Source organism: Zingiber officinale, chromosome 5A (genome assembly GCF_018446385.1).
Source record: "Zingiber officinale cultivar Zhangliang chromosome 5A, Zo_v1.1, whole genome shotgun sequence".
In the NCBI taxonomy this organism is placed as follows: domain Eukaryota; kingdom Viridiplantae; phylum Streptophyta; class Magnoliopsida; order Zingiberales; family Zingiberaceae; genus Zingiber; species Zingiber officinale.
Window position 1 is genome coordinate 88,684,242 of NC_055994.1, and position 24,608 is coordinate 88,708,849.

The 24,608-nt window shown below is 36.1% G+C and overlaps 1 protein-coding gene across 1 annotated transcript; it reads right to left on the reverse strand.

Moving 5' to 3' along the window:
• Positions 1-57: 57 nt before the first annotated feature.
• LOC121980900 (zinc finger protein GIS2-like) lies at positions 58-4,233 on the reverse strand. The gene is made up of 4 exons (XM_042533169.1): positions 4,079-4,233; positions 2,882-3,084; positions 1,946-2,035; positions 58-752 (listed from the first exon to the last, which is right to left on the reverse strand). Exons 2-4 carry the CDS (start codon positions 2,983-2,985, stop codon positions 194-196), a joined length of 753 nt encoding a protein of 250 aa, XP_042389103.1. The 5' UTR covers positions 2,986-3,084; positions 4,079-4,233; the 3' UTR covers positions 58-193.
• Between the last annotated feature and the right edge of the window lie 20,375 nt (positions 4,234-24,608).

Sequence of the window (24,608 nt, forward strand, 5' to 3'; positions counted from 1 at the left end):
TATGAAAAAGATATCTGATACAGTGCATCCAATAATTATCACCAAAGACAAGAAATACGAGCCCTCACTACGGCCTGGAAGTTCAAGTTTCTTAAATGGTCTTAAATGGACTAAGTATCAAATATGTAGAGAATACAATACTGAAAATATGGCATTAAAAAGATCAGTTGGCAGATGGAAAAGCAGATGGCATTCAGTACCTTCGGAACCCACGGTCCATGAACCTACTTGATGGGCACTCGTAGGCCATATGCCCCCTTCCGCCACAGTTATGGCAGATCATCAGAGCACCCATGCAGTCCCGACTCATATGCCCAACCTGATTGCAGTTCCGACAGATGACATCTTGGTACCCACCACGAAACCCACCACCAAAGCCACCGGCGCCAAAGCCACCTCCAAAGGTACCAAGCGTTCCTGACTTTGGGCATTGCCTAGCTACATGCCCTGCGACATTGCAGAGATTGCAGACTGGCTCGTTTGTGCAATCACGAGCGAGGTGCCCTGTCTTCCTGCAATTGTTGCATGCTTTCTCGTTCGTGCAGTCTGCGGCGAGATGCCCCTGTTTGTAGCAATTGTTACAGAGTCTCAGGTCACCAGGAGGCAGCTGTGACATGGAACAGTCCCTAGCAAGGTGGCCGGCCTTGCCGCAGGTGTGGCAGATGCCCTCGTTGGGACAATTGCTTGCCAAATGTCCAGGTTCTTTGCAATTCCAGCACAATGACTTTGTTGTGCATTCTGATGCAATATGTCTGAAGAGATGCAAATTCACGGTATTTTAAACTTTCCAGAATACAAACAAAACGTCCGATCATATTATTCCTTGGATTGAAGTGATGGATCATTTAAAAGCTAACAGTTACAATAATTGAGCTACGAATGCTAAAATAAAGTTACTAGAAATGATAAAAAAAAATAAACAATTCTAATATCTAAAAGGTATTAAGCATAGCTCCAAAACATAAACAAGATTCACAGTGGAACACAGATTGATTTTGATATGATATATTCTCACAAAAATGATCATAGTAAATCAATCCTGTTCTATTTTGCATGCCAAAATATATCTAAAATATGAAGTTAATTATATATAGGACAATGATTAGCTAGCTACAATAAATGATTAAATTTGGGGGGAAAAAAAGAGATGATATAAGATTATTATATCTGGACAACATTGAGATATTGTTCACTTTATACTTTTGTCCCAATGATGGAATTTGACTCCAAGATGAGGAACTCACCCATTTTGGCTTACTTAACTACACTGTTCTTACGAAGATCTCAGTAAATTCTACCAAAAGGCATCTTCTTGTTTAGATTTTATACTTATTGCATTTCAAGCATCTTATATTGGCTCAGTTAGATTTCACTGCTTTGGTGTATATTTTTCCAATACATTTCTGCCTCCTGCATCTTACAAGGAGCAAGGTAGAAGCTTACTTGGAGCCACACCTTTTCTGGGCTCTCTGCACAGGCGATCACTCTCCGCCTTTGTCAATCGGATCACAACACCCACCAAACTAGTTGGGACAAACATGCCTCAGTGACGATGGGCCTCAGTGATGATGGGATGATGACTTGAACAACTATATATAGTACCATGAGATTCCATAATCCCACCTCTTCCGTGTTGGCCTGGAAGGGCTGACGAAGGCGTTGGGGGCGAGCGAAACGCCTTTTGCCATCATGATATTCCATTATCACAACATAACTTAGCATATTTTTTCCCCATAAACATTAGCTTAGCACAATTATCTTAGTTCAAATTACCGCATAAGGTTCTTCAATATAAACTGTTTCAATCCTTTGTCTTGCTCTTTATATCATAGTATAGTGTAGTATAGAAGAACCTATAAAGGTGAAGCAGGCAATTCAAGTAGTAAATGGTGACAAGATGAGATCAAGCAAGAAAAAAATGCAGGGATGAACATTTGAATATTACCCTGGGAGGCCACAACTATTACAGACAGCTGCATTTGGACATTCTCTTGCGTAATGCCCAGGTCGTTTGCAGTTCTTGCACAAATCATACCTGTAATAAAGCACAGAAAAGGAGAAATCGACAAATATCAAATACATCTTGAGCAATAATTAATTAAAAGAAGTTCTAAAAATACCATTTTCACCTACATTTCATTGCAGACTTCTAAGATTACACTATTTTCCAATCACTACATAGATATTTCAAAATCATCTACACTTTGATGATACAAACACATTTTCAGAGAAAAAAAAACAGTTATTGGCATATCAACATGCAAAAGTCATCAGCACAATACTAAGGCAGGCACCTAATATATACACCAAAACATCCTTATGCTTCAGGTGTGCATTAACTCACTCACACAAAAACCAGCGCCAATCCCAAAATGATCACAAATGAAAATAGTCATAACTGTAAATTCAGCTCTAATGAAAGAATTGTTTTAATGGTTTCTATAGTCAGAGACTCATGGACTTCTGCCCTTTTTCCTTCCCATTTTACACACCTATGTTACTTGGATACAGGTATGAGTATAAAAACCAACACAGGTGTGGATCCAAGTGTTGGACACTGCTATTTCTAACAATTTTTACACATGATCAATGGGTTATGGTGTATCCACTCAGAATGTTGGTGTCTGAGTGTACATCTCCAATGCAGGCACATATTAAGTATAATAATAACCAACTTGACTATCACTTTAGTATTATAACTATCAAGAAAAGCATAAGATAAAGCAGATCAGATGTAAAACTGAATGATGTATATGAAGTACTGACAACACAATATGAAAAAACAAAAACAATGAAAGGTTAATTATGATTATCAAATGCTCTAAGTTCCAGAGTACATTATACAAGGATCAAAAATGAAAGATTCTAAGCAATAAGAAACCTTGAAGCACGAGGGAAATCCCTCCTATATGGAGCATCACGATATGAGGTACGTTCGGTGCGGATTCTGCGATCTCTAGGTGGGCTACGGCTGCCTTTGCTCATCTTCAGACCTTCAAATTAAATGGCTCTTGTTGATATGCACAATCACCACCACCACTACCACCTTAACCACCGCCAACACCACCACTGAAACAATCCTCCCTGTCCACAACAAAACGAGGCATCCAAAGCCTCCTCCATAAGTCTGAAAAGAACCACCAAACTTGTGGAATAGATAAATGAAACCAATTTTGAACACCAACAGAAATCTTCCCAAACAAGCAGAACACATTCTCGGAGGCACAACCGCAACCCTCCCAATGATCCCGCCAACTTTAAACACCATTTCAAGTTTTCAACTTTTTTCCAGTTTCAAAACTTCATAACAATCGCATCTAATGAAGATTATCTACACTTCTGATCATCCCCTACTACAACCGTATCTTTTATATCCAACATTTGGAAATGGTGAAAACCAGTATGGTCAAGGACACTCTAATAAGAAATCCAAAAAACTACCAACAAGTTGACCAAAGGAATTTTTTTTTTGAAGTATGTAAATGATTATATTAAAACACATATCTTTTTTAATATTAAATCACATGTCTCTCTCACTCTTTTTCAAGCACGATATTTCCTCTAAAATAATATTCAATCCAATAAAAAATAAAATAAATATAACCATTATCAGCTGTTCATCCCCGGCGTTTTTATAACAACGAGAGAAAACCTAGACCTTCAATATACCTGGAATCTAACATGGCTACAAATAAGCGAGGTTCCATAGATTTCAAAGATCTGAAGTCGATGGGGATCGAGATGGACCGGTAAGAAAATCAACCAGAACTCAGTAAAACTACTTCTGGAGGGATCGAATGAAGGGAAATAAGAGAAATCTGCGCAGAATCTTAGAACCAAGCACCGACCCTTCTACCACTAACCATAACAACGAACAAAATCACCTAAAAAAAAAAAACAACCCCTCCAGCCTACATTCCTCCTTGACAGATCTAACAAAAGGGAAATTTCTCTGTACAGCATTCTAGAACCAAGCACCAATCCATGCACGGCTAACCACAAAAACGAACCAAATCGCCTGAAAACGAACTTCCTCCCAGCTCCCCATCGAAAAGGAAGGAATTGCGAAGAAACCAACCTCTTGTCGCCTCGACCTTCACGATCTAGGGTTTTCTCCACCCCTGACTCCGCAACACCCCACGGGTTCTCTTTTCCACCCTTATCAGAGAGAGCCAGAGAAGGAGAGGAAATCTCTTCGTTTCTTTTTCATTACAGTATTTGTGGATTTTAATTCTTAACATGCTTAATGGGTCAAGTTCACTCGCGGATTGAACCTAAATCGGCCAGACTTTTATTCCACCTTGTGTAATATTATCTAAATATATAATGCTCTAGGGACTACGATACAAGAGGATGTTAAATTATCATTAAGTTCTTCGTAGTTTGATTCTCAATTATATTATATTTGTAAAAAAAAAATTCAAATGAAGCGTACAACTATAAGATGATTAGACTTCTGGGTCATTCATCATAAACGCTTCTTGATTTATCTTAACCGTTGATGGTAAGCTTCCATGGGACCAGATCAATCATCCTAGGTTCAGTATTTCATGATTCATCATTTTTTTATTTAAATATATAATGTCTCGGCCAATGGTGCATGCGCCTCTTAGTTTTCAAGACATTTAAGAATAGAGTCTCGATTTCGATGTATTAACGGAAATTTTTTTTTTTAATAGACGGTTGATAACATTGGGTTAATAAGTCGTCCGCTGCAAGTACTTCTTGATTTATCCTAATGGTCCATAGAAAATTTTCATGAGATTAAGCTAGTCACCTTAAAATTAGTCGATGTAAATTAGATACCTAGTGCTAACTAAAAAATACATAATACCCTCAGGGTAATAGTGCAACAACAAATATTTTCTTGGTTTCCCAGGCATCTACGGATCAAGTTCTAGCTCCAATGAATTCACAGATAAATTATCTTTAATGGGTGATATGACCTAAGAATATTGGATAGATAGGCTACTCACTACAAGTACTTTTCGATTTACTCTCAATAAAAAATTTTCATAAGATCAGATCAGTCACTCCAGATTAATCGACATAGATCAGATACATAGTGCAACTAAAAAAAAATTAAATTACTATATATATATAGAGAGAGAGAGAGAGGGTATACTATATGTAGGTCCACTTAGATAGACTAAAAGGAGATAAATAATCCTAAAAAAAATAGAATAATCTCTTTTAAATAAAGCAAAAACACAATATAAATTAAATACAAAAAGCATAAACGATAAAAGAATTTTACTTGGTTACCGTCTCGATGGTTATTAATCTAAGATAATTGAAAACCTCATTAAAGATCTCCTTCGTGAAGACAAAGTATCCTCTTACGATCTTTAAAAGTTTAGAAATAATTAGGAAGTTGAAATACAATGATTAATGAATAATTCCTAACTCCAGATGTATATTTATGTAACGACCACCCTTCTTACTATTACTCTCTAAAGGTAGACGCTACTTAACTACTCATTCTACTTAACTGATATTGCTTACTCTAAAGATAGTAACACTTAACCCCCTTTAACTGATCCGAAAAATAAGAACAGAACATGTAACTTACAGCAACTAATGCATGCAATTCAAGTGTAATGACTATATCATATTAAAATTTCCAGGCAACCTTAGCTAACAATAAGGAAAATAGTTAACCCATCAATAAATCCCCTAGCAGCACGAAATAGAAAATCTGATTCCAAAATTTTCTTATCAACTTAAATAAGGAATTAATCTTAATAAATTCTTTAGCAAGGTCCCAAGGCTTCCATAGTCCAGACATCACACATCCATCTCACACCTCCTTGTCGCCTTCCTTCGCTGTAGCTTTCCTTTTCCTTTATCTGCAGTAAGAGGAAATGCAATTATAAGCGGATGCTTAGTAAGCGCTATATAACTCGCAAAACTCGGATATGCATGTGTACAAAAAGGAATCTAGAAACTGAATGCTTTAAAAGAAAAGTTGCTCATGCTCATCTAATAGCAAAGGAACCGAAATCAAATAAATCAATACTGCAAAGCTAAAGGACCGGCTGGTCATACCTGTCAAGCTAACAGAGGAATCAAAACAGACTGAAATGCTAAACATGTAAGGCTGCTCATGCTTGCAAATAGCAGTAAGAAAGTCTAAACAGCAAGCTAGAATAAAAGAGCTAAACTTGCTGGTTTTTAAACCTATGTGAAGCTTATTTCATTTGTTCCCAAAACTTATACTCTTATACTTCAAAATAATAATCTCTTGGGCCCAACCTTAGTACCATTGCGCGCTCCCTAATAGAAACTGAGGTAGCGAGCCACCAGTCCTGCGAGGGTAAAGACCTTGGTCTTACTAGGGCCAAGACCTCGGAATTGGTCACCTGGATTTATTTAACGACAACCTCGAAAGTCGGGTACTAGCCTTTTCAAATAAAATACATATTATCTTTAAATACTCCTAAAATAAAGTGTCTCGGCATTTCTTCAAGCACTTGGTGTATGTTTGATCTCAAATTCTAGAATTTGGGATTAAATTAAATCCTTGGTCTTTTCTTACTTATAACTACTCAAATATGTGATCTGTTCATGCTCAATAACTCAACACGAACTAAAAACAAGCAAACTGGGATGCTAAGGGAACATCTAAAACTGCATGCTGGAGCGTAGGTAAGGTTGTCCGTGCTAATTGGAAAGAAGAAAAGGTCTAAACGGCATGGTTCAAATAAAGTTGTTCTTATTCATTGCAGTAACAGAGCAAACCAACATGGTATACTTAAAACACAAGCTGTTCATGCTCCCTAAATCAATAACAAAACTAAAAACTGAAATACTAACATGCACAATCAAGAAGCAAGAAAACTCAACTAACGTGCTAAGGGTAAGGGGTTGTTCGTACCCCATAAATAGCAAACGAAGATCTAAACTTGCTGGAATTAGACTTCTATTAATTGTCTGTTGAAAAACTCAAACTAAAGAAGGAAACAAGGATCCGAAAACTACTCCTACTATAGGCGAGAGCACTTACCTATGTGCTCTTGAACTTACAGCCGAGAAGAGAAGCTTCTAGGGTTTCAGAGGGCTTGAAATCTCAGACTCTTCTTCGTGCCTACGGGTTCTCCTCGACGAGAGGGTCTCGAATCTGTGAAGAGCTCACGGAATTACCCCTTGGCCGGCCGCCGGAGACGAAGCCCTAGCTTCGGCTTCGTTTTCGCCCGAGCAGCGCCGTCGCACGCGAGAGAGGAGAGGATGAGAGGGTTTTGGTCGTAAGGAAATAACCCGATTCCTTTTTATACCAATGGGTATTCTCGGTTTCAGTTATTACTTAAATTTATTTTCGCCATCACTTTGATCACGAAACACCTGCTTAAGCTCTTGGCTATCGTGCTTCGCTTAAGTCTTCGATCGGGTCGGAGGTCGCGGCTTCGAACCTCGACCGAACCTCTTTATTATTTTGCAAAACTTCTTTCTTTTGGTAAAAATACCAAACGAACTCCGAAAATTTCATAAAAATACTTTAAAAATTCCTAAAAATCTCTAGAATGTTCCTAAAGCATTTATAAATATTTATAAGCACTTTTAGAACTCCAAACAATGAAATTTGGGGTGTTACAATTTATAGCCCCTGAAAAAAGTTATTGTTGCTTGGAGACACCTCCAAAGGAATATAGGGCGCCTCCTAAGAGGATAGAATTTATCCTCTTCTCAACGATAGCCTAACGACTAATTGTTGGTGTGGTTAGCACTAACGGTCTAACTCAGGTTTTGATGAATGACAAATTAGGTTAAGTTAGGTTTGTCGTTATCTAACACTCTGACCGAGTGTGCAGGCGAAATCCAGACAGGTCGACGAGCTGACCGGATGTCTAGCACGAAGTCCAAGCGGGTCGACGGGCTGACTGGACGCTTGGCACGAAGTCCAAATGGGTCGACGGGCTGACCGGACATTTGGCACGAAGTTCAGCTAGGTCGAAGGGCTGACCGGATAGCTGGCGAGAAGTCTAGACGGGTCGAAGAGCTGACCGGATTGTTGGTGCAATATCCCTCAGGTCAAGGTTGACCAAGCTTGAGTCTTGGTTTGGGTTTCAATGTTTGACAATACAAGACTTCGATGATATGGACAAGTGCAGGTGCAGTTGTTCATTTGGGGAGATTGTTTGGTGCAAGTTCCCTCTGATCAGGGTCTGATCAGGTTGATTGAAGAAGAGTCAAGTAGGTCAAGGTTGACCAAATACTTGACTGAGAAGTCCTAACTGGGATGTTAGTCAGAAGGAAAATCCTGGTGAGTGAAGCCAGGTGAAAGACCTAGTGAGTGAAGCTAAGCAGATAGAAAATCCTAGTGAGTGAAGCTAGGTGAAAGACCTGGTGAGTGAAGCCAGGCAGAAGTGAAAATCCTAGTGAGTGAAGCTAGGTGAAAGACCTGGTGAGTGAAGCCAAGCAGAAGAGAAGTCCTAGTGAGTGAAGCTAGGCAGAAGGGAAGTCCTGGTGAGTGAAGCTAGGCACGGGAAAATCCAGATGGGTCAAGGTTGACCAGACATCTGGTGGAAGTCCAAGTAGGTCAAAGGGATTGACCGGATACTTGGCACGATGAGGAAAAGTCCAAGTATGTCAAGGGAGTGACCAGATACTTGGCACGATGGAGAAAAGTCCAAGTGGGTCAAAGGGATTGACCAGATACTTGGTGAGAGAGTCCTAGCTGGTCAAGGGTGACCGGATGCTAGGTTTTATGTACCAACAAGTCATGGTTGACTGGATGTTGGTTTAGGGGGCTTTGGACTTGCTTTTGGGCAAAAACCAAGATCTGGATTGATCAACGGATTGATCCAGCAGATCTGGATTGATCAGCGGATTGATCCAGCAGATCTGGATCGATCAGCCGATCGATTGGATCATGCCCAATCGATCGATCGATCGATCGGGTGAGTCCCCGTGAATAGAACCCCTTTGGATCGATCGGTGGATCGATCCAGAGGTCTCAATCGATCAGTGGATCGATTGGGAGCTGCTGTTTGTGCGCGATAAGCCTTGGATCGATCAGCCGATCGATCCAGGCTATTCCAGAAAGCACAGAGGCGCTCTGGATCGAGCAGTTGATCGATCCAAAGTCTCCCCGATCGATTGGGAGCAATCCAATTGATCGGGATCCGACCGTTGGCGTCGTTTATAGCTGCAGGCGTTCGACAACTTCGGTAGAACTTCACCGATTCATCTCTGATCCTCTCCAGCACCTCCATAGCTCTCTCCAAGCTCTAGATCGTCAGTTCTTGAAGATTCTTGGAGGCTCTTCCAAGTCAAGAGGCGGATCAAAAACAAGAAGAAGAAGTTAGGGTTAGGGTTTTTATTGTACATCTTGTAAGCTTTTGCTTATCTTGTATTTCCCTTTCTTCTTCTTGTATTGAGAGTGTTGTAGGGCTTCTCCGCCTTTGGTAGTTACCATAAAGGAGTGTTATTCATAGTGGAGGGTGTGTGAGTAGGTGTGGATCCTTGGACTAGTCACCTCTTGTGAGGTAGATACCAAGTAAACCATCCTTGTTAGCGTTGTATGCTTTTGTTTCTTATATTTCTGTTGCATATCTCTGAAGAAACGAGCAACGCCGACGACGAGCATGCGAAGATATATTCACCCCCCCCTCTAGCTACTTTTCGGTCCCAACAAGTGGTATCAGAGCGAGGCCTCTCTTCACCGGAATCATCGCCGGAAGGGGCAAACAAAACAAGCAAAGCTAGAGGGTGAAGAAGTTGGAGCAAATTCATCAAAGTCAAAGAATTCAAGAAGCTCAACTTCAAGATGCAATTCTAAGATGGACTTGGATTTGACACAAGGGTGGCTCCACCGTACACATCTACTAGCTTCGATCTTTGGAAATCAAGGATCAAAAACTTCTTAATGGTGGAGATAGAGCAATGGTTTGCTCTAATGGAAGGCTTCGAGGCTCCAAGAAATTCAAAGGGCAAAGTCCTCAAGAAAAGCAATTGGAGCCAAGAGCAAATCCCAAGATGTGAGGCCAATGATAAAGTGACCAAGCTTTTGGTCAATCTATTGCCTAGCCACATTCTTGGAAAAATTGGAGAGTTCAAGGATGCCAAGGAGCTTTGGAGCAAATTGACATCAATCCATGAGATCCCCTCCACTGTACTGAATCAAGAGGAATCCAAAGAGGGCGACTCATTGGATCAAGACCAAGAGGAGGACTCCGAAGTTGAGAGATGCTCAACTTCCGAAGAAGAAGTCCAAGAAGAAGCTTCATCTTCAAAGGGATGCAATGAAGAGGGCAAGGAGGGAGCATACTCCTTGTTCCATGTACAAGATGAAGATGAAGAAATCTCCACCTCTAGGATTGAGGGGGAGCAACTTTTGGTGACACCGGATCAAGTAGAAGGAGAAGCTTCTACATCCGGGTCAAAAGAAGAAGAGGATGATGAAGCTTCCACCTCCACAAGTCAAGCAAAATCAAATGGAGGAGTATCATCTTCGGATCAAGAGGAAGCTTCTACCTCTGAATCAAAAGGAGAAGATGCCACCCCTACAAGCAAAGGTATAACAATTTCAATTAATAATAAAAACCATATTATATGCTTTGAATGTAGGGAAAAAGGGCATTACAAAAGTAAATGCCCTAAATTGGCCAAGAAGAAGGGCCAAGTGGCACAAAAGAGCAAAGAGAAGCCCAAGGAAACCATCCCCGGAACAAAGGAGAGCAAGGAGCACATTGTGTGCTTCTTGTGCAACCAAAAGGGGCATTACCGAAGTCAATGCCCTAAGGGGAAGAAGAAGGTGGTCAAGGCTCTTAGAGGAAGCTCAATTCAAGGGGGAGCCTCCAAGGTAAAAAAGAAAGGTAACCTTTATTGAGCCTACTCCTTTAAATTATGGTAAAGAGCATGCTAGTTCTAATCTATATCATTTTAATGCTATTTACCATGAAAATAGAAGGCATGATAAAATTAAGGAAAATCATGTAGCTTATCATGCTAAAACCTCTCAACCTAGGCCTAGAAAGGTAGATAGGAATTTAGGCAAGAACCCTAAGGATTCTAGGTATTTGCCTAAGAAGAAGAAAAATCAAGGTTTTAGTGAAAAACCTAAGGGTGAAGAATTATGGAAGGAAAATCAAGTCTTGAGGTCAAGACTTGACAAATTAGAGAGGACTCTTCAAAAAATAACAAATATGACGCAAGGGTCCAAGAGTCAAAATCTAGGTTTAGGACAACAAGGGTCATCCAAGGGTCATAGAGGTTTGGGATACAAACCTAAAACCAAAAGGGATGTACCTACTTATCATAGAGTTCCATAGAGTTATGGAACAAACCCTAGGTCTAGTAGTCAAGTAAAGAATACTAGGGAGGTCATCCCTAAAAGTATCTTTGCAACAACAAACGTGACTAAGACTTATAAGAAGTCTAAGAAAGTCACAAACAAGGTCACAAGGGAAGCAATCCCTAGAGTTGACCTAGAAAAGGTGACCAAGGCTTCTAAGAAGCCAAACAAGGTCACTAGGAAGGTATCTAGGGAAGTTATCCCTAGTGAATACTTAGAGCATCCAAGGAGTACCAATAGGTTTTGGGTTCCTAGGAGCATCTTCTCTACCCCATAGATGGGTTAGAGAGTGTCAACTCTAAGAAGAAGGGTAGTTAACCCAACTTTGAAGAAATTGACACTCAAGGAGCATTTTCAAGGTTTTTATCAACCTTTGAAAAATGAAATGGATTTATGATTTACTCTTTGAAAGAGTAAAATGTGTCAAATTTGAGAAGTTGTGGTTTTAATTTAAAAGGGCGCATATTGGAAAATCATAAGAACTACCAAGTTGGGATTTTGGTATGCTCTTAGGAAATTAAAGGCAATTTGAGCCTTAATTTAAAGTGCTACTCTTGTGGAAAAATGAAATATGCCAACACTTGAGGAATATACTTAATTTCAATTGGCATTAATTAATCAAGAGAATTAGAAATGCTAATTTAGGTTTTGGCACTTTCTTGAAGCACTTTGGGCAATCTAGGGTTTAAGTTTTAGGATTAGCTAAGTTGAAGGATACTTAGATAGATAATCTAGGTATTTTATTTATGCTAAATCTTGCCATGATTGTTTGCTCATCATATGTCATGACATCATATTTAGTTTTGTATTTTGCATTCATGACTTCCTATGAAAAAAAAAATTACAAAAATACCATGTCATGACATACATACATCATGTAGTTATAGGAATTTTTCTTTTGAAAGCTATTTCATTTTGATGTATGTCATAACATTATCATGCATTATGCTTATTTCCTTAAAATTAAGGACAAATGACATTTATAAACAAGTGGAATCAACAAGTAACATCCTTGGTGGATGTTTACCACTCAAAATGCTTAAATAGATATGCATGATCCCTAGATTAGGGCAAAACCAAAATTTACATCTCACAAAAACCTATAAGATGACTTGTATGTGTTTTGTGCACAATAGATACAAGTGAAATGTTAAGATGATGAACAAAACTGAACATGTTGATTTAGTGCATTTCTTTGAGTTTTAAGTTCATCAAAACATATAGTTATGTGTTTTCCCATCATTGGGAAAGCTAATGTACAAGTCATGTGCATTAAGCCCAAGGAACATGGTGGGATATTGGTTTTGAAAATGTTTTTAAAATAATTTTGGAAAAACTTGGTGAAGGCTATCTTTTGATAGTAATCACCATTGAATAGTTAAACACAAATTTGAAGAAAACACTAAAGTTTTTGCAAGTTCTCAAGTTTGTGTCAATCTTTGAAAATATGATATATTTTCATAGAAAACTATTTTTCCATGATAAATTATACCCTAAATAATGTATACACAAATTTTTATGATTTTTGAAATTTTGTAGAATTTTCTAGGGGTTTCTGAAATTGGCTGAAATTGAATTTCAGCAATTTCAGGCCTTCAATCGATCAGTGGATCGATTGGAGTGCCTCAATCGATCAACCGATCGATTGAGAAGGCATTTCTCGCGAGCAGAAGCTCGCTGGATCGATCAGCCGATCAATCCAAGAAGACTGAATCGATCAGTGGATCGATTCAGCAGGGTTCAATCGATTGGAACCCAACTCCAATCGATCGAAGATGCTGATTTTGGCTGGGAAAGTTTATTTTCAGCATTTTGAACCTATTTTAGTCTAGGTAACCATTCCTAACCCCTCAAAATACATGTGTATACATAAAAAGGGTGTTTTCATGTTAAAAACAAGGAAGGATTGGTTAAGGAAGACTAAATTGAAGTTTAGGTTGAGGTTTGATTCAAATTTTGAACATTTGAACCTCTAAACTTCTAAATTTGGGGCTTCCTAAAAGCTTAGGGATTCCAAGTCATTGTTGGTGCAATGACAGAAGTTACCACCATGTCTTTAGGGGGAGGGACTCTTTAAAGACATGAACACTATTTTTTCATGAACCTTGGAAGGTGGTTAACCTTCTTTTCAGAAAATGCTCAAGGTTGAGCATTTGAACTTTAATGGGGAGTGGATATCCTCATTGTTCAAGTGGTTTAAGTTAGAATGCTCTAGGATGGGCATTTGACTACATTAATGGGAGAATGTAGGGTTAAGGATAATGAAGGGTATGAGACTTTCATTGTCGTGTTGATCACAATGAGTGAAGTTGTGAACAACGATGAGCAATTCTTCAGGGGGAGAGTCTCAAAGGGGAGAGTTTTCAACAAGTGAATTTGTTGATGTGTGCCCAAGGATGGGGCATGTTGTTGATGTGTGCCAATAGGGGGAGAATGAAGGGTTTAAGCTAGGACTTCATTACCTAGAGGGAGTTTGCCCTCTTAGGAGGAGAATGAAGGGTTTAACTTATGCCTTCATTACCTAGTGGCATGAAGGAGGTTTAGGCTATGGGATTAGTCTAACTTACATGTGGTATTGTCAAACATCAAAAAGGGAGAGATTGTTGGTGCAATATCCCTCAGGTCAAGGTTGACCTGGTTGACCAAGCTTGAGTCTTGGTTTGGGTTTCAATGTTTGACAATACAAGACTTCGATGATATGGACAAGTGCAGGTGCAGTTGTTCATTTGGGGAGATTGTTTGGTGTAAGTTCCCTCTGATCAGGGTCTGATCAGGTTGATTGAAGAAGAGTCAAGTAGGTCAAGGTTGACCAGATACTTGACTGAGAAATCCTAACTGGGATGTTAGGCAGAAGGAAAATCTTGGTGAGTGAAGCCAGGTGAAAGACCAAGTGAGTGAAGCTAGGCAGATAGAAAATCCTAGTGAGTGAAGCTAGGTGAAAGACCTGGTGAGTGAAGCCAGGCAGAAGTGAAAATCCTAGTGAGTGAAGCTAGGTGAAAGACCTGGTGAGTGAAGCCAGGCAGAAGAGAAGTCCTAGTGAGTGAAGCTAGGCAGAAGGGAAGTCCTGGTGAGTGAAACCAGGCACGGGGAAATACAGATGGGTCAAGGTTGACCAGACATCTGGTGGAAGTCCAAGTAGGTCAAAGGGATTGACCGGATACTTGGCACGATGAGGAAAAGTCCAAGTATGTCAAGGGAGATGGAGAAAAGTCCAAGTGGGTCAAAGGGATTGACCAGACACTTGGTGAGAGAGTCCTAGCTGGTCAAGGGTGACCGGATGCTAGGTTTTATGTACCAATAAGTCATGGTTGACTGGATGTTGGTTTAGGGGGCTTTGGATTTGCTTTTGGGCAAAAACTAAGATCTGGATTGATCAGCGGATTGATCCAGCCGATCTAGATTGATCAGCGGATTGATCCAGCAGATCTGGATCGATCCAGCAGATCTGGATGGATCAGCCGATCGATTGGATCATGCCCAATCGATCGGTCGATCGATCGGGTGAGTCCCCGTGAACAGAACCCCTTTGGATCGATCGGTGGATCGATCCAGAGGTCCCAATCGATCAGTGGATCGATTGGGAGCTGCTGTTTGTGCGCGATAAGCCTTAGATCGATCAGCCGATCGATCCAGGCTATTCCAGAAAGCACAGAGGCGCTCTGGATAGAGCAGTTGATCGATCCAAAGCCTCCCCGATCGATTGGGAGCAATCCAATCGATCGGGATCCGACCGTTGGCGTCGTTTATGTTGGAACCCCAAGGTGTTTTGATGTGATCAAACAAGCTAAGTTAGGTCCTGCGTTTGTTTAACCCTTGTGTCTAAGTGTGCAGGAGCTTAGGAACACAGGAAGTCGAGCGGAAGACGCGGCTAGCGAGAAGGACGGCACGGGGAGACAGCCGACGGGCTTGGTGCGTCCGAGGGACGAGGTGACCGCGGAAGAGTACACCGGTGGACGAGAAGAACGTGCACGGCGTTCGAGGGACGAGAAACCGGGAAGGAAGGCTGCTCGAGGAGAAGGCCGGAACTTGGGTTCGGGTGAGCCCTATTCCCAAGCTAGCGGAGCCGGAGCGAACAAGACCCGGACCGAGACGAGCTGAACCGGAGATGAAAAAGTCAACTATGTTGACTTCGGGGCTCAGGGCGCCCTGAGCAGTCTGGGGCGCCCTGAGCAGCCCAGGGCGCCCGGAACCCTCCAGGGCGCCCTAAGAAGTAAAATCGATCAGATCGAGTTTTGACTCGATCTGAACGTTGGGGGATAAGTTTTATCCCCCCCAAGGCGCCCGGAACCCTTCCAGGCGCCCCGACCAAGGCTATAAATATAGCCTTGGTCCAGAAGCTTCAGAACAATGAACTTGTAATCAATTCCTTCTGTGCTTTCAATTCTGTTCTTTTCATTTGTGCTGTCAACGTTGTAAAGAGGCTACTCCGCCCAGAGGAGAATCAGATAGTGCGCTTACATTCCTTGGATTAGCAATCCCCTGATTGCAAACCAAGTAAAACTCTGGTGTCTGCTTTTCTTTACTTAGTCTCTTTTATTTATTTATTACAAGTGTTCATTATATAGTTGAAATCCGAGAAAGGTTCGAGTTTTATTTTGTAGGGCAATTCACCCCTCCCCTCTTGCCGGCCTCCAAAGGGACCAACAGTTTATAGCTGCAGGCGTTCGACAACTTCGGTAGAACTTCACCGATTCATCTCCGATCCTCTCCAGCACCTCCATAGCTCTCTCCAAGCTCCAGATCGCTAGTTCTTGAAGATTCTTGGAGGCTCTTCCAAGTCAAGAGGCGGATCAAAAACAAGAAGAAGAAGTTAGGGTTAGGGTTTTTATTGTACATCTTGTAAGCTTTTGCTTATCTTGTATTTCCCTTTCTTGTTCTTGTATTGAGAGTGTTGTAGGGCTTCTCTGCCTTTGGTAGTTACCATAAAGGAGTGTTATTCATAGTGGAGGGTACGTGAGTAGGTGTGGATCCTTGGACTAGTCACCTCTTGTGAGGTGGATACCAAGTAAACCATCCTTGTTAGCGTTGTATGCTTTTGTTTCTTATATTTCCGCTGCATATCTCTGAAGAAACGAGCAACACCGACGACGAGCACGCGAAGAGCTATTCACCCCCCCTCTAGCTACTTTTTAGTCCCAACACGGACGTCTGGCAGGTGAGTAAAGGTAAGTCACTGGAAGGGAGTGACTGTGAGGATGCGTTCCCGGGAAGGGAACATTAGGCGTCGATCCGGCTTAGATCCATTTCGGATATCTAAGTCAAGATCGTGACTAGATTCCGGTCTCGAAAAAATGGAATCTAAGTCATACTCTTTTTGTTGAACTTATAAACTGTGCTAACACTTTGTTTTGCAGGTTACACATTATATATTTGCCTCGGACTAACCTTGTCTTGCAGGAGAAGGATTTTCTGGAGAAAGGAGGTCCGGGCGCCCGGAAGGGATCCAAGCACCCGGAGGCAAATATTATCCATTTCGCGACTTTGACACATGGAGTTTGCTGGTTGGGTCTGCCACGTCACACCAGGGCCCCCGGAAGGGATCCGGGGCGCCCCGAGCCTCCTATATAAGGAGGGTCAAAGGCGAAGCTCAGTACAACAACTCTGAATTGAAGAACTCACTCTCCTGTGCTCCTGTGACGCTGCAAAACTCCGACAAACGCGCTGCTTCTCTTTTTAAGTCTCTTATTTTTGTCGGTATTGCTTTAATTCTTTCATTAGCATTTTCTGTACTTAGTTTGTAATATCTTTTAAACTGCTAGTGAATTGCCCATCGAAAGCACCCTCGTGTGCGGGCCTTGGAGTAGGAGTCGCCAAAGGCTCCGAACCAAGTAAAATTGGTTCTTATGTTAGCATTGCATTGTTTTACTTTTCCGCTGCGCTTACTCTTATCGACAAATTTTTTATAATCGATATTCACCCCCCCCTCTATCGAACGTCTACGATCCAACAAGTGGTATCAGAGCGGGTACCGCTCTGATTTGGTACAACCACCAATCAGGCAAAGGGGGTGTTTTTTTAGATACTGTTTGTCTTTAAAATAAAATCTTACGTCTTTCGTTTTTTCCCTCCAAAATTACTTTTGAAAAATACATCGTCATCTTTACACTATTATTTAGTATCGACAAAATATTACATTTTTAAAAAATTGAGATAATATATTTTATTAATATTTTAATAATATTTTATTATTTTTTTAAAATATATATATATAGTGAAAAATTATACTTTTTCTCCAACACTGCTAATCCAAGACCAAGTCTTGGGACTTTTTCTCTGTTTCCATGTGTGCAAAACCAATGCCTCTTCAAGAAGAATGGAACCCGAACGAACCACCACCGTACGATTAAGATTTCAACTACTGGAGGCGAAGAATGGAATGTTTCTTAGGAAGTCTAAACTTTGATTATTGGCTGATATTGAGAAAACCCTCTCAGAACTCAGAACTAAACACAAATGTAAGTAAAATTATTTTTAATGTTTTACCTAACATTGTTTTATGCAGACTAGAAAAGTACAAAGATGCACATGAGCTTTGGACCCAGTTGATCAAACTTCACGAGGAGCCGATGGAGCTCAAGGATCAAGTAAAAATTGAATCCAAACTCGGGTCAAATCCAATCGAAAAGCCTACTGAATTAGGGGATGCGGTTAAGGTGAGTAATATTTACCAAAATACCCCTGCTAATAGTAGTTTAAAGAATATACATGTTAATTTGAATATTTCTGAAAATATCTGTAAAAATAGTGTAGCTAGCAATACTTGCAAAAATACCCCTAGGATATTTTCTAAAAAAATAAATCTAATTAATTTAGAAAATTCAGAAAATCTGAAAATAATTAATAACCCTAAAAATTCAAATTTAAACCTAAACAAATCTGAAAGTTCAAATAATAATGATAATAAGGTCAATATTAATCTAGACACAATTAATAAATTGTTTAATAATCTAGACAATATCAATCTGGAAAATCCTATCCAAACTCAAGATAATTTAATTAACAAAAAAATAAATTTTAAATATAAGACTTATTTAATAAATTCCACTAATTATATCAACTTAAAAGATAAAGAAAATATAAGAATAAAATCAAACACTCTGATAAAATAAAAAATAAATTTAACAAACTTAAAATTAAATGTTAAAGATAACATATTAAACAAAGATAATCTAGAAAAATTAAAATTAACAATTAATGAAATGATAAAAGATAAACCTTTAAGGAAATATAATTCAAATAATTTAATTAATTCAAATTTAAAAATTAATAAAAATTTAAACATTAACAATAATCTATTAAAGAAAGATAATTCAATTAACTTAATAAAATTAAAATTGAAAGAAAATTTAAATATTAAATATACTCGTTTAAAGAAAGATAATTTGACCAATTTAATTAATTCAAAATTAAAAACTTAAATTTAAATTACAAATTAAACATTAAATCTTAACTAAAACTAACTTCAATCATACAAAAATCTCAAAAGGAAAGCCAATAATTCAGGGGGAGGCTCCAGAATAGCTGGCACCTCCAAAAGTAACCTACCCGGCAGAGTAACCCTAACCAACCTACCCGACAGGGTAATTAGGACTAGTTAAAAAGGGTTCAAGTTTAACTTGAAAAATGGTACTGGTGAAGTTTTGGATGATAGTACGTTAGGGAAGCTTAGTCTATGCATGTATAGGAAGATATGGCTTCGACCTTGTGCATTTGGCTAAGTGGAACTGACCGAAACTATCCTTTAAGGATCCTAACCAGTTAGATCAAGGTTTTGTATTAAGTCCAGTGGATAGGACTATTTGGAATATCTCGAAAGCATGGTTACTCTAATGATGTCCAAGTGACTCACCATAGCCCAGAAGTTTATTTAGAGAACACCTATGTTGAACTCAAAGCTAAACCTGAATCTAACACAAGTTAAAAACAAACCCTAAAATTGAACCTAATTCATCTCACAAAATTATAGGATTCCCTAATTGAAAACACAGATTGGGTGAGATGACTGAGGATCAAAATTAAATTTTGAATTAAAATTTAAGATTAAAATTAAGATTAAAATTAAAATTAAATCAAATTACAATTAAAATTAAATCAAATTACAATTAAAATTAAAATTACAATTAAAATTAAATTAAATTACAATTAAAATTAAAATTAAATTAAACTTAAATTTTATTTTAACTTTTAAAAAAACTTTTTCAAAAATTCTTTCTAATTTAATTTTTTTTAACTTAAAAAACTTTCTCAAAAAAAAACTTTTAAAAAATTATTTAAAAATTCTTCTAAAAGATATTTACAAAGTATATTAAAAACCATTAAAAATTATTTTAAAAACTTTTTAAAATCATTTTAAAAATTCTTTTAAACACTTTTAAAAATCATTTTAAAAATTCTTTTAAAAAAAATTAAAAATCATTTTAAAAAATTCTTTTAAAAATTATTTTAAAAACTTTTAAAACTCATTTTAAAATATTTTTAAAAATTATTTTTAAAAAAAATATAAAATCATTTTAAAAATTCTTTTAAAAACTTTTAAAATTCGTTTTAAAAATTCTTTTAAAAACTTTTAAAACTCATTAAAATCTTTTGATTATTTTAAAAACTTTTAAAACACATTTTAAAAATTCTTTAAAAAAATATTTTAAAAACTTTTAAAACTCATTTTAAAATTTTTTTTAATTATTTTAAAAACTTTTAAAAATCATTTTAAAATTTCTTTTAAAAATTATTTTAAAAACTTTTACAACTCATTTTAAAAATTCTTTTAATTATTTTAAAAACATTTCAAAAATCATTTTAAAAATTCATTTAAAAATTTTAAAAATCATTTAAAGAATTCTTTTAAAAATTATTTTAAAAACTTTTAAAAATCATTTAAAAAATTATTTTAAAATATCAAAAATCGTTTTAAAAACTTTTAAAAATTATTTTAAAAAATTCTTTTCAAAGTTATTTTAAAAACTCTTAAAACTCATTTTATTTAAAAATCGTTTACAACATTCTTTTAAAAATTATTTTAAAATCATTTAAAAAATTATTATAAAAATTATTTTAAAATTTCTTTTAAAAATCGTTTACAAAATTCCTTTAAAAATTATTTTAAAAACATTAAAAAATCATTTTAAAAATTCTTTTTAAAACTTTTAAAAATCATTTTAAAAAATTATTTTAAAAACATCCTTTAATCATTTTAAAAAATTCTTTTAAAAATTCTTTTAAAAACTTTTTAAAATCATTTTAAAAAATTCTTATAAAAATTATTTTAAAAACTTTTTAAAATCATTTTAAAAATTATTTTAAAAACTTTTAAAAATCATTTAAAATTTCTTTTAAATAAACCTTTGAAAATCATTTTAAAAATTATTTTAAAAACTTTTAAAAATCATTATAAAAATTCTTTTAAAAACTTTTAAAAATCATTTAAAAAATTATCTTTAAATTATTTTAAAAATTCTTTGAAAACTATTTTAAAAACTATTTTAAAAATTACTTTGAAAATTATTTTAAAAATTCTTTAAAAACTATTTTAAAAATTATTTGAAATACTGTTTTAAAATTTCTTTAAAAATTAATTTAAAAATTATTTTAAAAATTCTTTAAATATTATTTTAAAAATTCTTTAAAACCTATTTTTTCTTTAAAAAACTATTTTAAAAATTATTTATAAATTCTTTAAAAACTATTTTTTCTTTAAAAAAACTATTTTAAAAATTCTTTAAAAATTATTTTAAAAATTCTTTAAAAACTATTTTAAAAATTACTTTAAAAATTACTTTAAAAATTACTTTAAAAATTCTTTAAAAAACTAATTTGAAAATTCTTTAAAAAACTATTTTAAAAATTCATTTAAAAAAAAAGTATGTAAAAAAAATCCTTTTAAAAAAATTCTTTTAATCATTTAAAATCATTTTAAAGTCTTTTTAAAATTAAGACACTTAAGCTAATTAAAACTTAAACTAAAAACTTTAAAATTAAAGCTAAACTTAATTTTAAATTAAATTAAAACATTAATTTAAAGTTAAACTTAATTTAAATTTAAAACTTAAAATTTAAACTTAATTTAAAATTTACAATGAAAATTTGACTTAAATCGTTTTAAAAAAAAATTATATTAAAAATCATTCTTACTTAAAAAAAAATATTATTTTAACTTAAATCTTTCAACTTAAAAACTAAGTTTTTCTTAAAAATTAATTTAAAAAGTCATTGTAATTCAAAAAGCAAACTTAAAGATAAAATAAAATAAAATTATATAATAATAAACCCTATACCCTAAATTCAAATTATATTAAAATATTTGAACTAAATCTAAACCCTAATGACATTATTAACAAATAATTAAAATTTGATTAACTTAAGATCATAAATTTAATATGGAAGTACGGACTTCAAAAATTAACTGTGATCTAAATTAGATGTGACCTTATGTTAAACAGTTAATTAATGCTTAACCTTAATTTAACTCAATATATCTTAATTTTATTGTTAATCAAAATATAATTAACTCATAATTTATCATTATTAACGATTGATTCAAATTGAACCTTAACTATGTTTAATAACTTTAATAAATTTAACGTCAAATTAATGCTAACTAGCACTTTCATTAAATCAACTCAATAAATTAATACCAAATTTAGATTATTTTATGAAGTATTAAATTATTGAATCATCTAAAATTTAATCGATAAATTATTGATAATGATAAATTGTTATTGAATTAATAATAAGTTATCTTATTTAATCTTAAATCAGAGTTTAATGACCTGAATTTAAAATTAATTAATTTTAGAATAATTGATTAATTTAACTTAAATAAACAATTATACCAAGTATATAGAGATATTAAATAAAAAGGTGTTAAGGCTTTGAACATTAAAATGCCCAAACCTTAGTGTTAACTTAATAAGGAAGATTAATAAATTAAGGGAGAGTAATAAATTAAAGGAGTATCAAATTCAGGGGGAGGTTTATTTTTTAATCTCCTTAAGTGTTATTTTTTTCTTTAAAATCTCTTTAGAAAATTCTACCTCAATTTATTTAAAAAATAATAATTTGAAAATATTATATTAAATATTCTTAGCAAATATTTCCAAAAGCTCTATTTTGAATGTCAGGTTTAAGGGGAGGATTAAATCAACTTATCTTTATACTCAGTACCAAAATTATTTTCTCCGATTTAAAAGTAATGACTCCTCTTAAAAACTTTTTTAAAATCTGATCCTTGGAAATCTAATAAAATCTATTTTTTTAAAAAACTAGCTTTTATAAAACTAAGCTTTTAAATTGTATTTTATAAACCAAAGTTTTTAAAAATTGAATCTTTTGCAAACTTAGTTTTAATTAGTTTTGAAAAGTAGATTTTTCAAACTTAATTTTGAAATTTTGGTTTTGAAAACTCCTTGTTTCAAAGTTGAAACTTATTTTGAAAATTTAAACCTTGGTTTTGAAATTTTGGTTTTGAAAACTCAGGTTTGAAAAGCGTTTCAAAGTTGAAACTTATTTTGAAAAATCTACACCTTGATCTTGAAACTTTGATTTTGAAAACTCATGTTTATAAAGCGTTCCAAGTTGGAACTTATTTTGAAAATTTAATTTCTTGAAATTTGGAACTTAAAAACTTATGTTTGAAAATTAGCTTTTAAAAACTTTCTCTTTGAGTTGGCAAATTCATCTAATTTTGCAAAATCTATCTTCAAAAATTACTCAAAATATACAAAGTTATGTTTTTAAATTAGATATTTTTTCAAAACTTAGTTATGTTACAAAAGTTAAAGTACTATATGGTGAAATTTAAAACTCCCCCAAAATAACTTGACATCATTTTTTACAATTTTTACTTTGTCTGTATTCCGTATTTTTGATTCCTTGACTTATGCCCTTGTTTGATAAATGCCAAAGGGGGAGCGATAGATGGTTAAGTTAGAGAAACAAAAATGTCAAAATTAAAAACTAACTTACACCCTAAAAAAAAACATGCTGGTTTTGTTACTTGCATATTTTTCACTAACTTAACCAGGTTGTCATTCCATCAAAAAGGAGGAAATTGTTGGTGCGGTTAGCACTAACGGTCTAACTCAGGTTTTGATAAATGACAAATTAGGTTAAATTAGGTTTGTCGTTATCTAACACTCTGACCGAGTGTGCAGGCGAAGTCCAGACAGGTCGACGGGCTGACCGGATGTCTAGCACGAAGTCCAAGCGAGTCGACGAGCTGACCGGACGCTTGGCACAAAGGCCAAATGGGTTGACGGGCTGACCGGACATTTGACACGAAGTCCAGCTAGGTTGAAGGGCTGACCGGATAGCTAGCGAGAAGTCTAGACGAGTCGAAGGGCTGACCGGACGTCTGGAAGGTGAGTAAAGGTAAGTCACTGGAAGGGAGTGACTGTGAGGACGCGTTCCCAGGAAGGGAACATTAGGCGTCGATCCGGCTTATATCCATTTCGGATATCTAAGTCGAAATCGTGACTAGATTCCGGTCTCGGAAAGACAGAATCTAAGTCATACTCTTTTTGTTGAACTTATAAACTGTGCTAACACTTTGTTTTGCAGGTTACACATTATATATTTGCCTCAGACTAACCTTGTCTTACAGGAGAAGGATTTTCTGGAGAAAGGTGGTCCAGGCACCCGGAAGGGTCCGGGCGCTTGGAGGCAAATATTATCCATTTCGTGGCTTTGACATGTGGAGCTCGCTGGTTGGGTCTGCCACGTCACACCAGGGCGCCCGGAAGGGATCCGGGGCACGCTGAGCCTCCTATATAAGGAGGGTCAAAGGCGAAGCTCAGTACAACAACTCTGAATTGAAGAACTCGCTCTCCTGTGCTCCTGCGACGCTGCAAAGCTCCGACAAATGCGCCGCTTCTCTTTTTAAGTCTCTTATTTTTGTCGGTATTGCTTTAATTCTTTCATTAGCATTTTCTGTACTTAGTTTGTAATATCTTTCGAACTGCTAGTGAATTGCCCATCGAAAGCACCCTCGTGTGTGGGCCTTGGAGTAGGAGTCGCCAAAGGCTCCGAACCAAGTAAAATTGGTTCTTGTGTTAGCATTGCATTGTTTTACTTTCCGCCGTGCTTACTCTTATCGACAAATTTTTTATAATCGATATTCACCCCTGACCCCCCCCCCCTCTATTGAACGTCTACGATCCAACACTAATTAACTGTGGCAATTCAGGTGGGTCAAGTCGGATTCGAGTTGAGTCAAATTTTATTTTTTAAATCTCAACCTGAGCCCGACTCGAACCCGATTTCAACCTGAACCCCTAAACTCGAACCCGAACTCGACCAACCCAAACTTGACCCATATAAC

Bases quoted from the DNA above. Each gene is read 5' to 3' on its own strand.
- LOC121980900 (XM_042533169.1), bottom strand. From the start codon at position 2,985: ATGAGCAAAGGCAGCCGTAGCCCACCTAGAGATCGCAGAATCCGCACC. The intron at 2,036-2,881 runs GTTTCTTATTGC...GCTTTATTACAG, and splicing joins GATTTCCCTCGTGCTTCAAG to GTATGATTTGTGCAAGAACT. The intron at 753-1,945 runs GTAATATTCAAA...GCATCTCTTCAG, and splicing joins AATAGTTGTGGCCTCCCAGG to ACATATTGCATCAGAATGCA.